Source organism: Mytilus trossulus, chromosome 2, assembly GCF_036588685.1.
Source record: "Mytilus trossulus isolate FHL-02 chromosome 2, PNRI_Mtr1.1.1.hap1, whole genome shotgun sequence".
In the NCBI taxonomy this organism is placed as follows: domain Eukaryota; kingdom Metazoa; phylum Mollusca; class Bivalvia; order Mytilida; family Mytilidae; genus Mytilus; species Mytilus trossulus.
The window spans coordinates 903914-924746 of record NC_086374.1 but is presented as its reverse complement, the minus strand read 5'-3'; the positions used below and the strand labels follow the sequence as shown (position 1 = coordinate 924746).

Below are 20833 nucleotides of genomic sequence, written 5' to 3'. Positions count from 1 at the left end.
TTCATAAGTCTATACGTAAAAACTGTGGTACTACATATATGTAACCAATTGTTTATACTGTTACAACAAATACACAAAAACAAAAACAAAAAGAAACAAAAAGAAAGTTATGAATAGGATTTTTTTAACAATCTAATATAGAAAAAAGTAAAAACACAAAAATACTGAACTCCGAGGAAAATTCAAAAAGGAAAATCAAAAATCAAAAGGCAAAATCAAAAGTCCAAACACATCAAACGAATGGATAACAACTGTCGTATTCATTATAGAATAATCTTATACTAAGATCACAACTAAACATCTCCCTGTCTATCCATGGAAACGACGCTCCTATCGGTCTTCGTCTATAGGATACGAAAAAATAACTTGTTAAAACCCAATTTCTTGGAAATAAGATATACCGTACGTATATATAGGGATGGCACTTTCACAAACGCATGGACTTTACATCTGACAATCTCAAGGTAAGTTTTTCAATAATTTTAGACCTAATTATGTGGTCAGAACGTCAGACGATGCTTGTCATTGATATGGTCTTAATTTGTATCAACTGTTTGAAAAACTCGAATATTTCAAATCAATTGGAATTTGTTTTAACCCATTAATAATTTTAACTTATATTTGATAAAAACCTCGCGGACGTGTGTTTCCTGAATACTCTTTAATTTCGACCCTTTTTTTCCTCTTTAAGTGTTCGTCCATTAATGATCTTTTGTAGACGAAACACACGTATGGCAATTTTTGGTTATATAAAACTTTGGAGCTTATAGACCCTTATAATTAATCATTTATGGTTATGATTCGTGGATATTTTATTTTATTTTTGTGTGAGCCTAGGGATTTATTCAATAATCTGAAATATTCTAATATATCTACAAATTGTATAACCATGTTGGTGAACTATTTTCCCGGTTGATATTTTCCGCTTACTTATCAAACGATGGTGCCAAATTTTGAATCATAGATCTGACATCTGACAGTTTTCGAAATTTATATCACGTACAATGTGACAATTGTTACTAATAACTGAGGTTTTTCTCATGCTGGAACTGGTGGCATCAATAAAAACTAAAAGCAATTATACTAGATGTTTTGGGTTTGAATGCTGTTTATATTTAATGTGCCGGCCAACAGTTGTTCTTTCTTTTTTCAAATATGAAATAATATCTGTATTGCATTTTTCTTTGCTGTTATGACAAATAACTTGACCTACATCAGTTGGCCGTTTTTTTCTTAACGCTGCTCACGAGTGTTGAAATTCGAAATGAGCGTATGGCGTATTATTGATAGCCAGGTATATTTTAAGTCAGGTATCATTGAATACGAGAAATAAAGGCAACAACAGTGTACCGTTCTTCAAAGGACATAAATCTAATAAGAGAAAACAAATCCAGGTTGCACACCAAAAAAAAACGAGGGAAACTACAAAACAAAAGAAACGCCGAAGTGCAACAAAAACAACAATACAAGAAACATAGTACTATTAGATAACAACTGCTATATTCTTGACTTGGTACATGACATTTTAAGAAAAGATATGATGAGTTGAACCTGGTTTATAGGCTAACCAAACCTCGAGCTTTATGGCTTTGTTAAATAGACTGCTGAAATGACAACATAACATGACAGGAATACATTACAAATAAAGACAAGAACATTCAGAACAGAGAAATACACACAAGTACTTTACGACATGGTAACCAAAAATAACAACGAAGACGTAAAATAATTAGAATTGTCCGTCACGCGAATGTATCAACGCCTCAAAAAGTGTCGTCACGGTTTAATTTCTAGAAAATGGATATAAATTAGATAAGAGTTGTAATAATGTTATGTGATGCATTCTACAACACTGACAAGAATATTTATAAAGAATTGTGTTTGTAATTAGTTAATAACTTTTATTTAACTGTTTATACATATTAATAGATTAAACAAAATCTGATTGGTTGAGACTATACCACGTGTCATTGAACAAATTTCATATTCCCCTTTGATGATCATATTCTCCTTTGAGAATCATATTCCCCTCTGAAATATTGGGACTACACCGTGCGACGTTACGCGTGGTTAATGAAAATAACGATTTGAAATTCTTATTTTTATAAAAAGAGATAGCAAAAAACATTATCATGTTAAAATTTAGACGTTAAGAATAAGACTGAAAATTAACTTTTGATGCGTACTGTTAATTAATGTGTTTGTCGAACTCTGAGGAAATGCAAAACGGAAAGTCCCTTTTCAAATAGCAAAATCAAAAACAATCGAATCAAGAAAAAAAGGATGTAAAATTACTATTTTATGTTCAACACTTTTGCAAGGGAATAAAAATCTAATTCCCCGGGCTTCGAGAGATATGAAGATTTTCCAAACCCTGGAAAATCATATTTCCCTCGGGCAAAGCAATCGTGAAAAATGAATATTCTTGGTAAACAAATCTTCATATATTCCTCATGTACGGGAAATAAATGTGTAGTGTTATCTAGCTATGTCGGTATTTCTTCTAAATCAAATAGTTTTATCGTGTCCTGTTTTTCAGTGGGGTGGTTTTTTTTCTTCTTGTCTTTTTAAATTTAAAATAGGAATATCTAATTCAAACTCGTATTTTAAACTACTAATTTATATTTAGGAACAATATGTATTCAAATGTTTATTAACATTTAGTAACATATCTGCTGTAAAATTTGATATCTGTAATCCTAATCGCGAACCTTTCATATTCACAATTAGCTACTTTTTGTTATTGAATAAAACACATCATAGTTTTTCTACAATAATGGGTTTCAATCTTAAATATGAAATAAATCTATAGATTGTTGATTTAACCGAGGTTTGGTTTTGTCTGTTTAAGGAATTCCCAAATTTTAAAATACATTGGAATCCAATTTTGTCGTGAATACTTTTTATACCTTTTCAAAGAAATATATTGCTGTTTTCAATTGATTAAGTAAAAATATAAAATATCAAAATTCTTAAAAGTTAAATTGCTCGGAGTTCAATCAAGTTGTTTGTATTTCTTAGAACTGATTAAAAAAATACGTACCGAGTAATGTGGACACTAAATGTTCTGAATTCATCCCACGCATTGCAATTACATTGACTGACACATTGAATAGTCCTTTTTCCAACCAGACCACTAAAAGGTATTTAAAAAGTCTTAACCTCGACCCATGCCATTGAATAGACGTGTTGATGTAAACTGTAGTACATGATCAAATGATAAATATGTGTGTTATTTTTAGAATGTTAAAAGCCTTCTCTTACTACATTTGAATAGAATATAATGCGATGAATCCATTTTTCTAATCAATTGATCATATTTACAATTAACTTAGGCATAAACACGCAAAGCCATGTACCTATTTGACTCGATCCTGTTTGAACAATTGATCCCTTCTTTAAATTTCGTATACGTTTCTCCTGATCTGCCGTATATGTATAGATAAAATTGCGAATGGAAATGGGGAATGTGAAAAAGAGACAACAACCCGACCATAGAGCAGACAACAGCAGACGATAACCAACAGGTCTTCAATGCAACGAGAAATTCCCGAACCTGGATGCGTTTCTTTAGGGGCCAGCTGAAGGAAGTCTACGGGTGCGGGAGTTTATCGCTACATTTAAAACCCATTGTTGGCCTTCGGCTGTTGTCTGCTCTATGGTCGGGTTGTTGTCGCCTTGACACATTCCACATTTTTTTTCTCAATTTTATAAAGCCATTAGTAGAATACCACTGTTCAATAGTCATAAATCGATTTAACTGAAAAAATCTGGGTTAAACCATAATTGAGGGAAACACATTAATTTTAAAATAAAAAAAAAAAAAGACGGAAACACTGAAACACTGAACGGCTCCATAAAAGACGACAAAAATCCATTAAAACGGAAAACGAACTATTTTATAACAACTGCCGTATTGCTGACTTGGTACATGACATTTTGAAACAAAATGGTGGGTTGAACCTGGTTTTATGGCTAGTTAAATATCCCGCTTATATGTTAATATCAAAATACCGATAAAATGACAACATTACTTCACAGAAATACAGTACAAATACATGTTATAACATACAAGACCGAGAATTTAAGTAATATGCATTTTAACACGTAAACCACAGAATAAAAAGAACGACTTAAACCTATTCATTACAGAACAGTGCGTTCAACGAAAGTATTAACTTCACAAAACTTGACGTCATAGGGAAATTTCTAAAAATAGAATATAAAAATTTCAGAATACGAGGAAATTTGCTGATATAAATCTGCCTACCATGACATAAAACGATATAATAAAAAAAAACTCACGTTGTAGCCGTTATACTGTGATGTAAATGCCGTTGTCTATTTTGATAAGAATGACGTGACGTTAAAATACAGGTTGACTAGGTCCATAAATGGTCCTTTGAACTATGACAATTTGGTCTGATGTTTTTGATACTTAAAATTAGTTGTATGGCGTGACCAAGTTTCCAATTGAACGTGCACTTAATTCCTTTTGTAAATTTTGAATGACTCAATTTCAATTTATCAGTCACATTAAAAGGAAAATTAACAATTTTTTGCTGACTAAAACTTGGCAAAAAAATCAAGGAAAATCTCCAGAAAATCATGTATGCGTTTCAAATTGGGCGTCAAGAATTTCGTGCGACGTCAAAAGTTCGCCATGTTTGATTTTCTGTGAAAATTCAGGTATTGATTTTTTAATTAAAAAAATGTACGATTGATTATCAATGATATGAATATACGTCATAATTTGATTTAAAAAATAAACCAAATATGTGTTGCGTTTTAAAGTCCGTAGGTTTATCAAATATTTCATAAGGAGTGAAAGATGAATACAAACTTATGCTTTATTGTTCGGCTCCAGGTTTTGGCCCTTTGTCTTGGTCTCTTCACCTTTATTGTCAATCTAAGAGTTATCCTGGTTATATTGGATACAGGCATCTTGGGAACAATCCCCAGTCATATGAAGCGCCTCTATTGTATTTGATTCAGATACATTTGGTCATTTAAAGGAGATGTTCATTTGAAATACGGTTCGGCTAAAAGATTTTGCAGATTCGGCTAAGAAAATTGTGGTGTATCTGTTTTTATCACTTTCCAGCATTCACTTCTCTACAGAAGGATTGTTTAACATTAATGTTATATAGCCTTAGGTTTAATTTCCTGTTGTATTGTTTGGACATCCAAATGGGTCGCAGTCTTTGAAATGTAGATTTCGGCTTGTCTAGTCTACTTTTAATATCTTTTTTGTTGGATCTTCTGTACTAACCACAGTTCCTAGATAAGAAAATGTATCTACCTATTGAATATATCTGCCCTCAGCTTTTAGCTATAAGTTTGATGGTGTGTTTAGATGCATTTATATAGTTTAGGATGTAGTAAATATTTGTTTTGTTTTTTCATACATCTGTCTAAGCCAATCGTAACTTTGCAATTGACGCGTACAGCAATGAACAGTTTCTTTAGATAGATATTATAAAATTAAGGTGTGATATGATTGCCAATGAGACAACTATCCACAAAAGACCAAAATGACACAAACATTGACAATTATAGGTCACCGTACGGCCTTCAACAATGAGCAAAGCCTATACCGCATATAGTCAGCTATAAAAGGCCCCGATAAGACAATGTAAAACAATTCAAGCGAGAAAACTAACGGCCTCATTTATGTAAAAAAGTTTGTTTAGATAGATACACTGTTTTATTAAACTTTCATATTGAAAAACCTACTGAAATAATATTTATATGGAATAAAACATATTGTTTGGAGTCTATCATGGTATACTAGTAATATGAGCTTGAAAAAAATATGTATTTATATGTATTAGTTAGAAGTTTTATTTTATAGGTAGGTATAAATAAATGATAAAGCAGTTTAAAAAAAGAAAACTATTGTAACTTGTTAGATAGTATTGTTTCATATTTCTTTTTTTAAGAAGGAAAGAATACGAAGATGGAGCTGCATCTGTTGTGTTTTCTGGTGCTGAAGATGATGAGTCAGTTTGGATGCCAAGCTGCAAATTATCCAGAAAAAGTACAGGTGTGAATCTCATATATGACTTATTATAGGATAATATATAGATTCATATGAAATCAGCGGATTGAAATTAAAGTATGTAAAGTCCATTGCTGCACCAAACACTGTGTATGTAACAAACAAGTGCTAATTATTAGAAAGGTTTCGTAAACAAGCAAACGAAACAACTCCCCAGTAAAAATTCCTCTTCTGAGAATATGATTTGATATGTGCATTTGAAACTCAGTGTTTACATGGTAAATGCATGGGTGTAAGTTCGATAGACTAAGAAAATCAGTGTGTACAGAGGAGTTTTAGTCGAGTAAATAAAAGCAACAATAGTTTATCGATGTTCAAATCTTATCAATTAAAATGATAAATCAACACACACTTAAAGTATTGAGACCGTAAAACAGATTAAAACTGATAAAAAATAAATTCGCAAATACACATGATATGCATCTTATTACTTCGACTTCAATTAGATTATTATTATTACTATTTGGTCGATACCATTACCTGCATTGATCATCAACGTTAGCCTGTAGTTTTTTTGTTCTCCAATATATGGTAATAAGCAACGACAACGGAATGTAGATGTTTTAATTAAGTTTGATATACATAATAATAACTTTTTTCCTAATGGTATAAGGGATGTATACTATCTATTCTTTAGTACTTATTTATTTCATATCTAATTTGATTGAACTACACGGTCTTTAATTTCCGGATTCGTTTCAGAGTTTTGAAGAAAAGGTTTTTGCTCATGTTGCTAATTTTACACCAGCATTTGCAAAAAGTTCCTTGGAAGACCGAATGTATGATTTAAACACTCGTTTAATGTCCATACTGATTAACAAAGTAGTGAAAGATGATGCAAAAATATGGGGCAAACTTGAAGCAGAGAGGAGGTCATACAGTGAAGCAATTAAAAGCCTTAAGACTGAGTATCATGACGAAATTAAGACGGTAGATAGGCTCCAAAGCGAGGTCATCACTCTAGAGACGCAAACTGTAAGATTGAAAGAAAGGTGAGATAATTAAAGGGATATTTATTTGGCAATTTTCGTATGTGACTTAAACTTTAGGTTGAGACCATTTTTGTATTCAAAAGAGGACATTAGATATAGGGGTTCTAATATTCAACCCTTTTAAACTTTGAGTTCTAGTTACGTCGAAGATTTTTGTAAAGTGTTGATAATATAAGCTCGTTGAACTGTAAATGAAAATTGAAATCAATAATGCCTTTCTCTTTTTTATTATCTGATTTTTTTTATTGCAGTCTTTCAAAAGAAGTGAATATTTCACAAAAAATCCGGAAACTTCGCTCTAAAAGTCTGTAAATCCACGATTTCAAATCGACAGATTTTTCTTAAACACTAAACGATGTTAGTATTCAAATTTCTGTTTTAATGATATTAAATAATCATAGAGACGCAAATTAAACATTGGAACAGATTAAGGTAAGGTCAAATCATTCACTTGCAATCCAGGTATGCCTCTGATATTAACACTTTATGAATTCGTTATTTTTATTATTGTAGTGTTGAGGATTTCAAATCTAAGTACCAACACATGGTGGACAACTATATGAAGCAATCCGAAACTATCAATGAACTTGAACTGAAACTGCGAAACACACAGCAAACACTTGAGCAGAGAACACAAGAATTTGTTGAAGTGGAAGTAAAAATTGGCGCATTAAAAGAGGCAAGTGATGAAAAGTATTATTATTTTTCAACAAGAGGCTGCCAGAGTGACAGCAAACCGGATTTTCAAACCCTGAACAATTGAGCAAGTATAGACACAACATTTAGACTTAAAACAGCTATGAATTTGAATTGTGATTGTATATTCAATACAGCATGGGTTTGTGACACAAAATAAATGTGGTAAAAAAAACTTGAAATTGAACATTTACTTATAATGGTTCAATATCCAAAATATAAGTACATTGCTAGAATCAGCATATCGAAGAACCCCAATAATTCAATAATTGATGAAATACTAATAGGTATTAACTTCATCTCCATTTTGTTGTTAGTAACAAGATATTAAATTTTAAAAAGCTTTGGATGAACAATTCACGAGTAAATGCACGGACAACATTAAGCTGACGACCGTCCGCCCGCCTGTCTGCCCGTCAATCCGCCGTTCATCCCCAAATCAATATCCGGTATTTTCTTTGAAAATCCGGTTAAAAAACCGATATATCATGTAAACATGAAAATCCAGAGGTGTACTTTAACAGCATGTATGCGTGTGATTTTACTATATGTATTAATCTTTAACCCATATGAGACATTCAGATGTTGTGGGGATGAACATAATTTTGAAAACTAAAGTTAATGAGTTTCGTATACGTTTTGTAAATGATTGTTATAAAAGCCGAAACTGTCCTGAAATAGGATCGCAGTTTTCGACCATCAACGTCTTCTAAGGGTTGCGTTTGATTCAATACTGTGCTACACAAATCCGGATTGCAAGCTGAAGTTATTTTTCAATGATTAATGCTTACTATCTTTTAAATTTCAGAAGTACTATAGGCAAGCAACTACATCCAAGATAACAGAAAAGAGAATGGAGACATGTGAACGAAAGCTTAAGGTTTGTTTTTGATAAACTCTTTTCGGTTAGGGTTAGGGTTAGGGTTAAAATCATTTGTATTCAAAATATGTGTAACAACGGGTTTAACTATTTTGAACAGTTTCCTAATTCATTAACGGAAAATTTATGAACAGTTTGATACAAATCAAGACACTACAAAAGCATAGAATATATTTGGTAGTTTCACTACGACCAAAGAAAATCATCTTGATTCAATTGTGCAACAATTAATTTATCGATGTTCAAAATTCATAAGTTGACTTTACATATATAATAACTATGTAATAATAAATAAACAATCGGAAAAATATGAAAGCATAGAGACATGATGCGTTGACTTGTTAAGCTTCTCTTGTAATGCGTGCATCCTGAATCATATATCTTTAATATATATAGATGTATATAATTAATGTTCTTCTTTCTTTAAATATTACAATTTTAAAATATTTGTTAGCTATTCGAATCTGTTCGGGTACAAGCGGAGACTGCAGAAGAATTTATAGAAGTGTCCCTGAGAGATGTTTCCAGATTGATTTTCAATATGCAATCTACATTCTGGACGAAAGTACAAAACTACTTTACAAAGCTAGAGGCCGAATTTAAAACTGAAGTAAGTTATAGTTTTCATGAAGTAGGTTATGAATACATTTGTTTTTATTTATATGCATCACACAATTAAGGCCTTTGCATCTGTGAAAAGTACAATGTAAAAGTAAAATAAAAAACATATATCAAACTCCAAGGAAAATTAAAGACGTACAGTCCCTTATTAAATGGCAAAATTCAAAGCTGAAATGCATCATACAAAGGGAACCCAACTGTCATATTCGTGACTTGGTATTGACATTTCTTCATGAAGGAAAAAATGGACCAACCCTTGTTTGATAACTAGCGGAAACTATCATAACACTTGTATGCCAGAGGCAAACAAATATATTATCGGAACAACAATATGTGAACCCATCAGTTTACAAAAGATTAAGAAAAATTGCTATAAGCAAAAACTTATAGCGTTGACTAACTAGAAAATTCGATATATAGGTTGATATTATGGTCCAATTTTGGATTCATTGTGTCTTGTGCTCCATGTTTAGTGTTTTTTTCCTTTTCCGGGACTTGGGCTTTAGAATGAAAACGTTTTTCGTAAGTTTTATTCCTCTAAACTAAACAAAATAACCGGTAATAATATATGAATTGTGATGTGAACAAAACGTTTTTTTAAACCTGAGATAATATCGGTGTTAAGGTAGATCACAAGTATATATTTTTTTAGACAGAATATTTTTATAATTTGCTAAAATGATGATTATTCTATGCTCTTTTTAAAAATTTAAATAAAAAGTATGAGTCCCCGTGCTATTTTTCAAGCTATGAGTCGTTGAAAATCGCCAAAATTTGATGAGTTTGATCATGAAAAAACCCCTTAGTGTGCATAAATAAAATTCTATGCGATAGAATTTTGAAATAAATTGGCAGAAGAAAGGTTTCATAATATGTTTTAAGAAAATAAAATGAAAACATGGTGTCACCGAACTCCTTTTCTTGCTAGAAGTAAAAATAAAACATTTCCCCATTAAACCAGTATAAATTTTAATAAAAATATTTTGTATAATACAATTAATTAACAAGTCTTCTTTAAATAGAAAAAACAGTCTAACCATTGAATTGCAAATATGTCTCCAAATTTGCAGATTAAGGCAAATAACTAGACCGATTTTGTACTGTGATTGTACAATCCAAGATGGCGGTATACCATGAATCTACCTTAACCTATGATAAATATATTAACATATATGTTAAAATTGTTATTTAGTCTGCAATTAAAAATTGAGTGAAGAAAACGAATGTTTAACAACGATTCATATATATATCCTTCGTGTAACCTTATTATTAACAGGTAACTAAGGTAAAGAAGATCGAGTATTCTAAGTATGATAAACTCGTCATAGAGCAGAAAGAAGAATTTGAGAGACAGGTAAATGTAGCCAATATTTAATTTATTTAGATTAGTAATGCCCTTTTTCCAAAACTTAATAAAAATTAAGTTGTAGTTTTATTACTAATTACACTTTCAACCGGAAACCACATGCCTTCAACATAAGCTTAACCATTACCGCATATCAAATAAATAATAGTTCCAAGACATGACAAATGTTAAGCAAATAACACAATAAAACTTTAGACCTGATTCACGTAAAAAAATAATAACATAGAAATTATATACAAAAACGCATGACCACCAATGATTTTCAACCTCCTGGCTTTTGACATACAGACTCCTTCTAAGAAGTGTTATCAAACATTTTCAACCAAAAGAACTAGTGGATAAACACTGTCTTATTCCATAGGTATTGGTGACCCTGCAACAACACATCACAGGAAAACATATAGAAAAGGCTTGGCTCATCAGATCGAAACACAACACACAAATAAATCACAAAACAACTTAAACAAACTCGCCGTTACTAAAAGCTAGCTCAAAGCCAAATGAAGTAGCATAGAAGACTTATTTATCAGGATCCTTTTGCCTTTGTTAGTTTTGTTTGATATTTGATTTTAGTACATTTATATGTTTTTGAGTTGAGTATGGCGTCCATTTTTACTGGTTAATTTCTACCTTAGTTTGCTATTAATAAGTATTGAAATGTGCTTTGTTATTAAAGGCAATATCAGTATTTAGTTCAAATATTTAATCTTAAATCAATCCTAATTCTATCTTTTTCATTCTAATGTGACGTCATCTTTAATTTTTTGATGATCTGTTTTACAAATTCAAATGACGTCATTTTTTCGTCATTTTTTACAGTTTCAAATATGACGTTACTTGGCGTTGAGGTTTAAACTTATTCGGATGTGTCTTCTGTTGTGTTTCAAATTTCTGGTTATGTGATATATTTCAATTGTTTCCTGTAATTAATTAATTAGTTTATCATGTACATCTTTTGTATAGTAATCTTATTAAATTTACTGTTTGCAAAAGTATAAATTATTCTAAATAATAGGGATGTTCTGGTAACCAATAGAAAAACCTTGCAGTTTTTGGCACACATTTTTTGATCTTTTGGTCCTCGATGCTCATCAACTTTGTACTTGTTTCGGCTTTCAAACTTTTGTATCTGGGCGTCACAAGTAGGTCTTGTGTGGGCAAAATGCACTTCTGGTATATTAAAATTTTGAACTTCTTGCCCGTTGTTTGTGTGATTCTTTGTCAATTGTGTTCTCCAATGTATTTATATTGTAGTCTTGTGGTGTTGTGTTGTCATTTTGATGTTATATTTCACATGGCCATAAAAGTGCGATTTGGCATGCCACAAAACCAGGTTCAACCCACAATGTTTTCCTTTCAAAATTCCCTGTACCAAATCAGAAATATGGCCATTGTTAAATTATAGTTTGTTTCTGTGTGTATTACATTTTAACAATATGTCGTTTGTTTTCTCTTACATTTTGAGTGTAAATTCACATTGCAATAAGACGTGTCACGGTACTTGTCTATCCCAAATTCATGTATTTGGTTTTCATTTTATATTTGTTATTCTCGTGGGATTTTGTCTGATGCTCGGTGCGTTTCTCTGTGCGTTACATTTTAGAGTTATGTCGTTGTTCTCCTCTTATATTTAATGCGTTTACCTCGGTTTTAGTTTGTTACCCCGATTTGGTTTTTTGTCCATGGATTTATGAATTTTAAACAGCGGTATACTACTGTTGCCTTTATTTACTGGTCGAATACACATTTTTGTCAACACTGGCTAGCTTTGCTTGATGTGATGAAGGAATGACAAACAAATACATGAATGAATTAAAAAAAAAAAATATTATCAAAATGACGAAGAATCGACAAAATGATATAAAAAGTTGTCTCATTGGCAATCATACCACATTTTCGTTTTGTATATTTGAACTTCCAAATAAAAACGAAGGGTGACAGTACCCGAGACCACCTAGGTTTTTAAGGGATTCTCGCTGCTCAGCCTTTAGTTTATCTGTTTCGTTTTACACTGTTTATAAATATAAGAAGATGCTGTATGAGTGCCAATGAGACAACTCTCCAGCCAAGTCACATTTTGTAAAGTTTAGCCTTTATATGTCTTCTTGTCGTTTTCGACTAATTACTTTTATATATCATTTTGTATCTGTTGCTATCTAAAGTAGCAGAGACGAAAAAATGATGGAATCGCATAAACTCAAAAACAAATAGTGTTTCGGAGCATTTTGATTGTCTTCATATTTCTTTTCCATGTACAAGCGTGTTTAAAAGTGCTGTCTCGAACAATATGTTTGAAAATAGTCATTGACCTTTTAATTTAATGCCACTAGATTGGTCAATTTCTTGATTTTAATATGGTCTATTCACGTCAATAGATAAACGGTTCCAAGTTCACTGCACCAGGTGCGTATGTAATAAATAATGTATATATAGGTATTCTTAATTCTAAAAAGTTTTAAAACTTTCAACTTAAATCTAAACTTTGGAAAAAAATTTAGAACATTTGTAAATTTTACGGATTTCTTTACCGTTATGGATAATCGTTTCACAGAAACTATAGGATACTAAGTATGTTCCTTACACGCTCCTTCCCTTTTTATGAATGTGACCTACCGAATTAGACAATCGGATTTGTAATAACATGAGCAACACGACGGGTACCACAAGTGGAGCAGAATATGCTTGCCCTTCCGGAGCACTGAGATCACCCACAGTTTTTAGTGGGGTTCGTGTTGCTGTGTCTTTAGTTTTAAATTTTGTGTCTTGTGTATTATTTTTTTTCTGTTTGTTTTTTTCTTTGTTAACTATGACGTTGTCAGTTTATTTCGATCTATGTGTTTGAATATTTCTTTGGTATTCTTAGCCCTTCTTTTGAAAATATTCGAAACCTGTCAAATTAGGGATGCAATTGCAAACATCTTAATCTCAAGAATATTATTTCTATTTTAAGATTAGTAGTGTCTATAAAGAAAAACAGGAAGATTCTAGAACAATTTCCAAACTAAGAGAAGAAAGAATTATGCTCCAAGAGAAACTAGCCATAGTTAAAGTTCAAATTGAGGCAAGTACCTATTTATTACGCACGGAGTAAATTATCTGCCTCACACAAGGATAGAAGCATTGCATTTGTTACAATATTAACAACTTTAATTTAACTTTGTTTAATTCCATCTTACATTAACAGTTACTTATTTTCTACTTATAACGACTGTGTTCTTTTTTCTATCCTATTCACATAATCAAAGATTACAAAAGCTACTTAAACTAGAAATCTAGTGGATGCATATAATAGTACAACTAGCTTGTAAGGAAGTATAAATTAAATACAAATTACGTTTCTTATATAGGATCAAAACTAAAAATTAGAAGATTCAATTATTGAATATATTGAGACTATAAGAACCTCAATGGCTTCTGCAAAACTGCCAAAACCATCTGAGGTCTGATTTTTAGTTAGGCTCTTCTTTTAGTTTATTACCAAATTAATGAACTGAAACTTGAATCATTAAAAATTTCATTTAACAATTTCATCATTTTTATCAACAGGAATACAGGTCAAAAATAGAGGTAACTTCAGGACAAACAACCACTTATGACATAGTACTGAATGTGAGACGCGAGGAAGACGAAGGAATGCTGGAACAAGTTAACTTTTATGAAGTCTTAACAGACTTAGCTGAAGAAGAGTATGTTATATTGCATCATAAGAACATTTCAGTTCATACGCATACATTTCCTTTGTCATACTGTTAATTGCTCAAGTTATGAGGATCCTGTCTACATTTTAGATTCGTTATACTGCTTTGGTTTTCGATTACTAGTATTATCGTTTCAAGTATGAACAAGGAACTATTTTGTTTTTAGAGTTCTAATACGAGTATTTTTGTTTTACTAAACTAATGAAATTCTTTTGAAGATTCTCATCCAAAGATTTTGGTACACTTTATCCCAAGTTAATCTCTTTTCTTTTTCTTGTACGATATTTCATCGTTGCAGTCTCTTTTTTTCTGTACATAAAACGTCATCAGAAACTCTAGGTTTTAGATAAGCGGATTTCGACTGTTACTATTACAGATTACCTTAGTTGCCAAAACGTTTAGAAATATTTGGCCTTCAATGCTCTCCGACTTCATAATTTATTTAGCCTTTTAATATTTTACACAAGAGGCTGTCACAACGACAGCAAACCGGATTTATTAGCATTTATTTGTGTCCTGGCACAAGAACCATTACTGATGATTGGCGAAAGTGAAAATCGTCAATATCAAATTTGACCTCTATTTTGTCATCAGTATCAACATAATAAAATTTGAAAAGCTTAAATTGAATGGTTCGTGAGTAAATGCAACAACGTGAATGGAAACACCATTTTACGATCTTTCAAAAACCATAACTCCTGAACGGTAAAAGTCAAAATCGGCATTATTGAACTTGACCTCTATTTTGTCACCAGTAACAACATATTGAAATTTAAAAAGCTTTAGTTGAATGGTTCATGAGAAAATGCACGGACACGACTAGAAACACCATTTTTCAATCTTTCAAGAACCATTACTCCTGAACGGTAAAAGTCAAAATCGTCATTATTGAACTTGACCTCTATTTTGTCATCAGTAACAACATATTAAAATTTGGGAAGCTTTAGTAGAACAGTTCATGCGTAAATGCACGGACACGACTGAAAAGGCCATTTTTCAATCTTTCAAGAACCATAACTCCTGCACGGTAAAAGTCAAAATCGCCATTATTGAACTTGACCTTCATTTAGGTGTCAGTAACAACATATAAAATTTTAAAAGCTTTGGTTGAACGGTTCATGAGTTAACGCACGGACAACATTTGATTGCCGCCCGCCCGCACGACCGCCCGCCCGCGGAGCATCCCCAAGTCAATAACAGACATTTTTGTCACAAAAATCCTGTTAAAAATTCAAGCGTCACTGATGAGTGTTTTGTAGACATAACGAGCAGCTAGCGCAAATGTAAAATGTCAATCCTGGTATCTATGTTTGTACATATCTTACTCAGGTTTTAACAGGATACTACTTCCTTACTTATAGAAACATGTATGGTGTTTGTGTGTTTTTTAACAGGGGATTCGAGCGTCACTGATGAGTCTTTAGTAGACGAAACGCGCGTCAGGCGTATATACAAATTTAACTCCCGGTATCTATGATGAGTTTATTTCCACATATTTGTGAAAATTTAACTTTAAGCAAAACTGATTCTTATCATTTGAACATTTTCATTTAAGTGACAACCAGTGCTTCAATGCATTATATTGGTCAGTTTGAAGCTCACATTCTTTAAATGAAGACATGCATACTGTCAATTTATTTTTCGCATATTGTTTTTCAATTTTTGTCCAAAAGTGAAATTAACATCCTTGAATTATGATTTCAGGGAAAGCCAATTGACAGCAGAAAAAATGACAATGAGATGGGAAGATTTGAAGACGTGGTTTAGTCAAGGTATGATCTTTTTAATTATTTCTTACAGTGTTATCCAATAACACGTGCATTTCATTGTAAAGTTTCTACGCGACTTGTATAGCACATTGAAAAACTATTTAGTGGATTTTTTTACTAACTTTTTTAAGAGATCAACATTATCTTTGTTGATGATTCGACAAATCTGTAAAATATGACAGTTGTTATCCATTCGTTTGATGTGTTTGAGCTTTTGATTTGGTCTTTCCCTTTATAATATTCCATGGAGTTCGGTATTTTTGTGATTTTACTTTTTTACAAATTTGATTTGACTATTCTGGTAACTGATTGTCAAAATTAAGGTATACAAATAAAACATGTTTTGTCATTGTCAATGAGACACATATATATGGGGGCATATGCAATCATTGAAAACCATTCACCAGCGCCTGTTTTTTGGCTGAAGGTTTTGAAGCAATACAACTTTAAACTAGTTTTTAATGATTTCAATATCTACATTGAATAACTCACATGACGTACATAATTGCTAATATAGGTAACTAAACGACCTTCGGCAATGAGTAAAAACCGTGAAATCAGCTGTAAACGGTGCTTGGAAGTGACAAGATGCAAATACAATTCAAACAAGATAACCAAATCAAATAATGACTAATCATAAAGGAAAATTCATTGATATGTATTTCTGTAAATATTGAAATATTCTAAACGTCATGCTTTTTCTATCCCAGGTGTCAATTGCCTTATTCGTTTTTTAACAATGTTAACTACTATTGCGTTTTTTTAGACACACCTTCTCATATTGTCAATAATTAATGCTCTTCAACTTTGTAACTTTTGATTGGGCTTTTGCATTCAGATGTAACTAATGCAAATGTTTGTTTTAAATAGATCCACCAGAATACATAAGAAAAAGACTGGAATCGGCCAAAACTTTACTGGATAACCCTAAGACCGGACAGGAGGTAGATTGGGGATCTTCACGGGTTCAGGTATATGTATAACCATGATACTCAGACGAAACATACTATTGATAAAAGTGTGTTATCTATACGTTTTTTAGTTGTTTTAAGCGGAGAAGGAATGTTTACAAATTGTCAAGTCTTTAGTTTGACGGGGTTGGGGTTCAAACGAACGAGCACACTATATACTATGTTTACTGCAATAAAATGAATGGTTTAAATGTGAATATACGATTTTAATAAATATTCACTTTATGATATAAGGTGAGCGTACAAATATCGACCATTATATAAAAAAAGAAGATGTGGTATGATTGCCAATGAGACAACTATCCACAAAAGACCAAATGAAACAAACATTAACAACTATAGTTCACCGTACGGCCTTCAACAATGAACAAAGCCCATACCGCATAGTCAGCTATAAAAGGCCCCGATAAGACAATGTAAAACATTTCAAACGAGAATACTAACAGCCTTATTTATGTAAAAAAAATGAATAAAAAACAAATATGTAATACATAAACAAATGACAACCACTGAATTACAGGCTCCTGACTTGGGACAGACACATACACAAATAATGTGGCGGGGTTAAACATGTTAGCGGGATCCCAACCCTCCCCTAACCTGGGACAGTGGTATAACAGTACAACATAAGAACTAACTATAAAATTCAGTTGAAAAAGGCTTAACTCAACAGATAGACAAAAAATACAAGTGGACGTGGCCGGGCATTTATACATCCCGACACAAAAAGACACTATAAACAGATCTCGCAGTTATCTGACAGCTAGTTCAAAGCCACTAACAACTAATATAAAAATCAAGCCTCTAAGACTGAACACTCAATCCGTACACATCCAACATACAATGAATTTAGTGTAAAGACGTCATAAACAGTCAGAGAAAACATGACCTTGTGCAATGACAAGTTACAGGTATCGACAGATTATAGATCATGAAAATGTATATGTATATAACATACTAGTAATATTTAGTTAGCTTTTAATCTACTGATAATAAGATCAATATGTTTACCAATAAAAACAATATTCAATGATCTTATTACAGTGTTGAATATGTAACCTTTTAGAATAAGTTTATTTAAAGGAGCAACAAGTTATCATGGATCATTTCTAAATTTCCGGGCACGGTTGACAACATTTCCGTAAAAATGAGGATGTGCTATCCCGTTTGAAATAAGTTTTTTACAGGCACAACCAAACTTCAAAACCAAATCTTTATATATATGGAAAAATTTCGTAAAGGTTTTAAGTAATTTATGGTAACAATATCCCTGGTTTAATCATTTACCAGTAATACATAGCTTGTGTTCGTTAAAATCAAAAACGTCACAACAGACACGGGCATATCGAACAAGTTGGATAATTAGACAAATGCTGTGTTGTTAATTGTTGATTTGTGTACTTTGATAAGGACTTTATTATTGTATCATTGAAATGACTTATAGTATTTTATATCGTATTTGATATTAAAAAAAACAAAAAAGGTTAAATCATATAGTTTACGGTGATATAACTTTGGTGCAACAAATTGCATTCGTCAATGTCGGGTTCTTTTAATTTTCATTTTTCTCTGAACGACATATTTGCTGGTACAACAATAAAACACATGATTGTATTAAAAGTTTTCATGATATAAAACAGTCTGTTTGTAAGGTGTTTACCAGCCTAAACTCACATTTTTATATAATTTTCAGGAAAGCCTAGATCAGCAAATACAAATAGAAGGCAAGGACCTCGAATGAAACATGTGATTAGTAAAACTTTCTTTTTTTATATTTATATTGTTTCCTCTTTTTTAGTTATTGAAATTATTTCAATTACAATACATATATTACTATCATTGAATCATTCATATTGGTTATAAAAAGAATTAATTGAGGAAGGAAGACGTGGTTGATCATTATTTATAATTATAAGAAATTATAAACAATCTAAGATTCTAACAAAGGATTAGTTAACGTGGAATCTCTATTCACCATAGATTTTTTCTGTCATAAAGCTCTAAATGTATTTAGATACGTTTATGTGCATGACTTCCAAATGTTTGTGTTTTTTAAAAAGCGTTCATGATAAAGTTCAATTGAGAAAAGCTCCTCGGGCGGAATAAATAGGTGAAGTGCTAGTTTTGTTTAGTTTCTATATGCTTTGGTGTTGAAAAAGTTAGACTGTTCATTATTTTGCCAACTTATAAAATTGTTAGAAACAAAAATATAACAGAAAAGGCTGTTTGATTTATATTTATATCTCAGATAAAATCCAAAACTGTTTTTCACATATCAACACGTATGCAACAACAAAAATAAAGAATTGGTATATATAAAAAAAAGTAAAATCACAAAAATACTAAACTCAGAGGAAAATCAATTTGGAAAGTCCATAATCACATGGCAATATCAAAAAACAAAACGCATCAAAAACGAATGGACAAGAACTGTCATATTCCTGACTTGGTACAGGCATTTTCAAATGTAGAAAATGGTGGATTAAACCTGGTTCTATAGCGCTAACCCTCTCACTTTAATAACAGTCTCATCAAATTCCGTTACATTTACATGATGCGTTAAATAAACAGTCACAATCAATAAAATAGTCAAAATATGGGAACATCAGTCATATTTCAAAGATTCAAATATTGATACATAAACCAAGTACGACTTATATTTATGTATTTTCAGGAAAGCCTAGGCCAACAAGTAACGTAAATGAACAGCAAGATAAAATTTGTGAAATGCAAAATAAAAAGCAAGCAGAAACTCAATGGAGACATGTTATAAGTCTTATTCTCTTTTTTATATTTTTAATTTTTCGCCCTTTTTCGAAAGTTTAATAAAGAGAATAATGACTTATCTTGTAAAACCATAGTTAATTGTGTGTCTTATTTATCCAACATTGTTATTCATCTATGAATGTAATCAGATTGTGACGCCACCTAATGTTATGGCAAAACTGTCTTCTTTTACAATTAATGTCGTATCAAGATGTTAAAATGTCTTCATATCTTTTAAATACGAAACACATGAAAAAAAAATTCAGCATTAAAGTTCTTTTTATTTTTTGACATGCGGTCTTCTTGTGTTGTTGATATGCTTGGAAAAACCAGAATGCATATGTTCTATTATTTCGGATTTACGACAGCAAACCCAACAATTAACATAACATTTTGGTTTTATATGAAACATTGATTTAATAGTACACTTGCCAATTACCAACTTGATTATGTTATTACACACTTTTTAAACAAATTACTTCACTTTGTTCCATACCGGACAAAATTGGCGTTTGCCAATGCAAAGCATAATGAATTGAAAGTGATGTATCGGCGGTGGGTCGATGCCTCTGCCGGTGGACTATAAGTCCCCGAGGGTATAACCAGCCCAGTAGCGAGTACTCCGGTACTGGCATGAAAATACGGATTGTTTGTGTTATTAAAATTTACTGTTACAAAATATTATAAATTCTTATAAATAAAGGAATGTATCTCTCTCATGCAAAGCTCTGATTCCTTTCACGGATTTGGACCTTTGGGATTACAGCTCTTCATCTTTTATATAAGCTTTGGATTTCAAATATTTTGGCCACGAGCATCACTGAAGAGACGTTGTATTGTCGAAATGCACATCTGGTGCAAGAAAATTGGTACTGTTAATTTTATTAAACTAATTTTTCATAAAAAAATCATTTCAGCTGTCAAAAGTATTTAGAATAACAACAAATTAATTTGATTAAAAGATTTGAAAACCTTTAAGATAACTCCCATTATGCACTTGTAAATTTGCTCGT

The 20833-nt window shown here is 31.6% G+C and overlaps 1 protein-coding gene across 1 annotated transcript; it reads left to right on the top strand.

Annotated features, from left to right (window-relative positions):
- The first annotated feature begins 358 nt into the window (after positions 1–358).
- LOC134706200 (keratin, type II cytoskeletal 7-like) lies at positions 359–20109 on the top strand. The gene is made up of 13 exons (XM_063564928.1): positions 359–464; positions 5943–6046; positions 6764–7053; positions 7567–7732; positions 8558–8629; positions 9084–9239; positions 10527–10604; positions 13567–13677; positions 14163–14302; positions 16019–16086; positions 16954–17054; positions 18748–18800; positions 19729–20109. The coding sequence occupies exons 2-12, from the start codon at positions 5960–5962 to the stop codon at positions 18793–18795; spliced, it is 1317 nt and encodes a 438-aa protein (XP_063420998.1). The 5' UTR covers positions 359–464; positions 5943–5959; the 3' UTR covers positions 18796–18800; positions 19729–20109.
- The last annotated feature ends 724 nt before the right edge of the window (positions 20110–20833 follow it).

Coding starts and splice junctions, on each gene's coding strand:
- LOC134706200 (XM_063564928.1), top strand. CDS start 5,960: ATGGAGCTGCATCTGTTGTGTTTTCTGGTGCTGAAGATGATGAGTCAG. Junction 6,047..6,763: donor ATTATCCAGAAAAAGTACAG/GTGTGAATCTCA, acceptor GATTCGTTTCAG/AGTTTTGAAGAAAAGGTTTT. Junction 10,605..13,566: donor AAGAAGAATTTGAGAGACAG/GTAAATGTAGCC, acceptor TTCTATTTTAAG/ATTAGTAGTGTCTATAAAGA.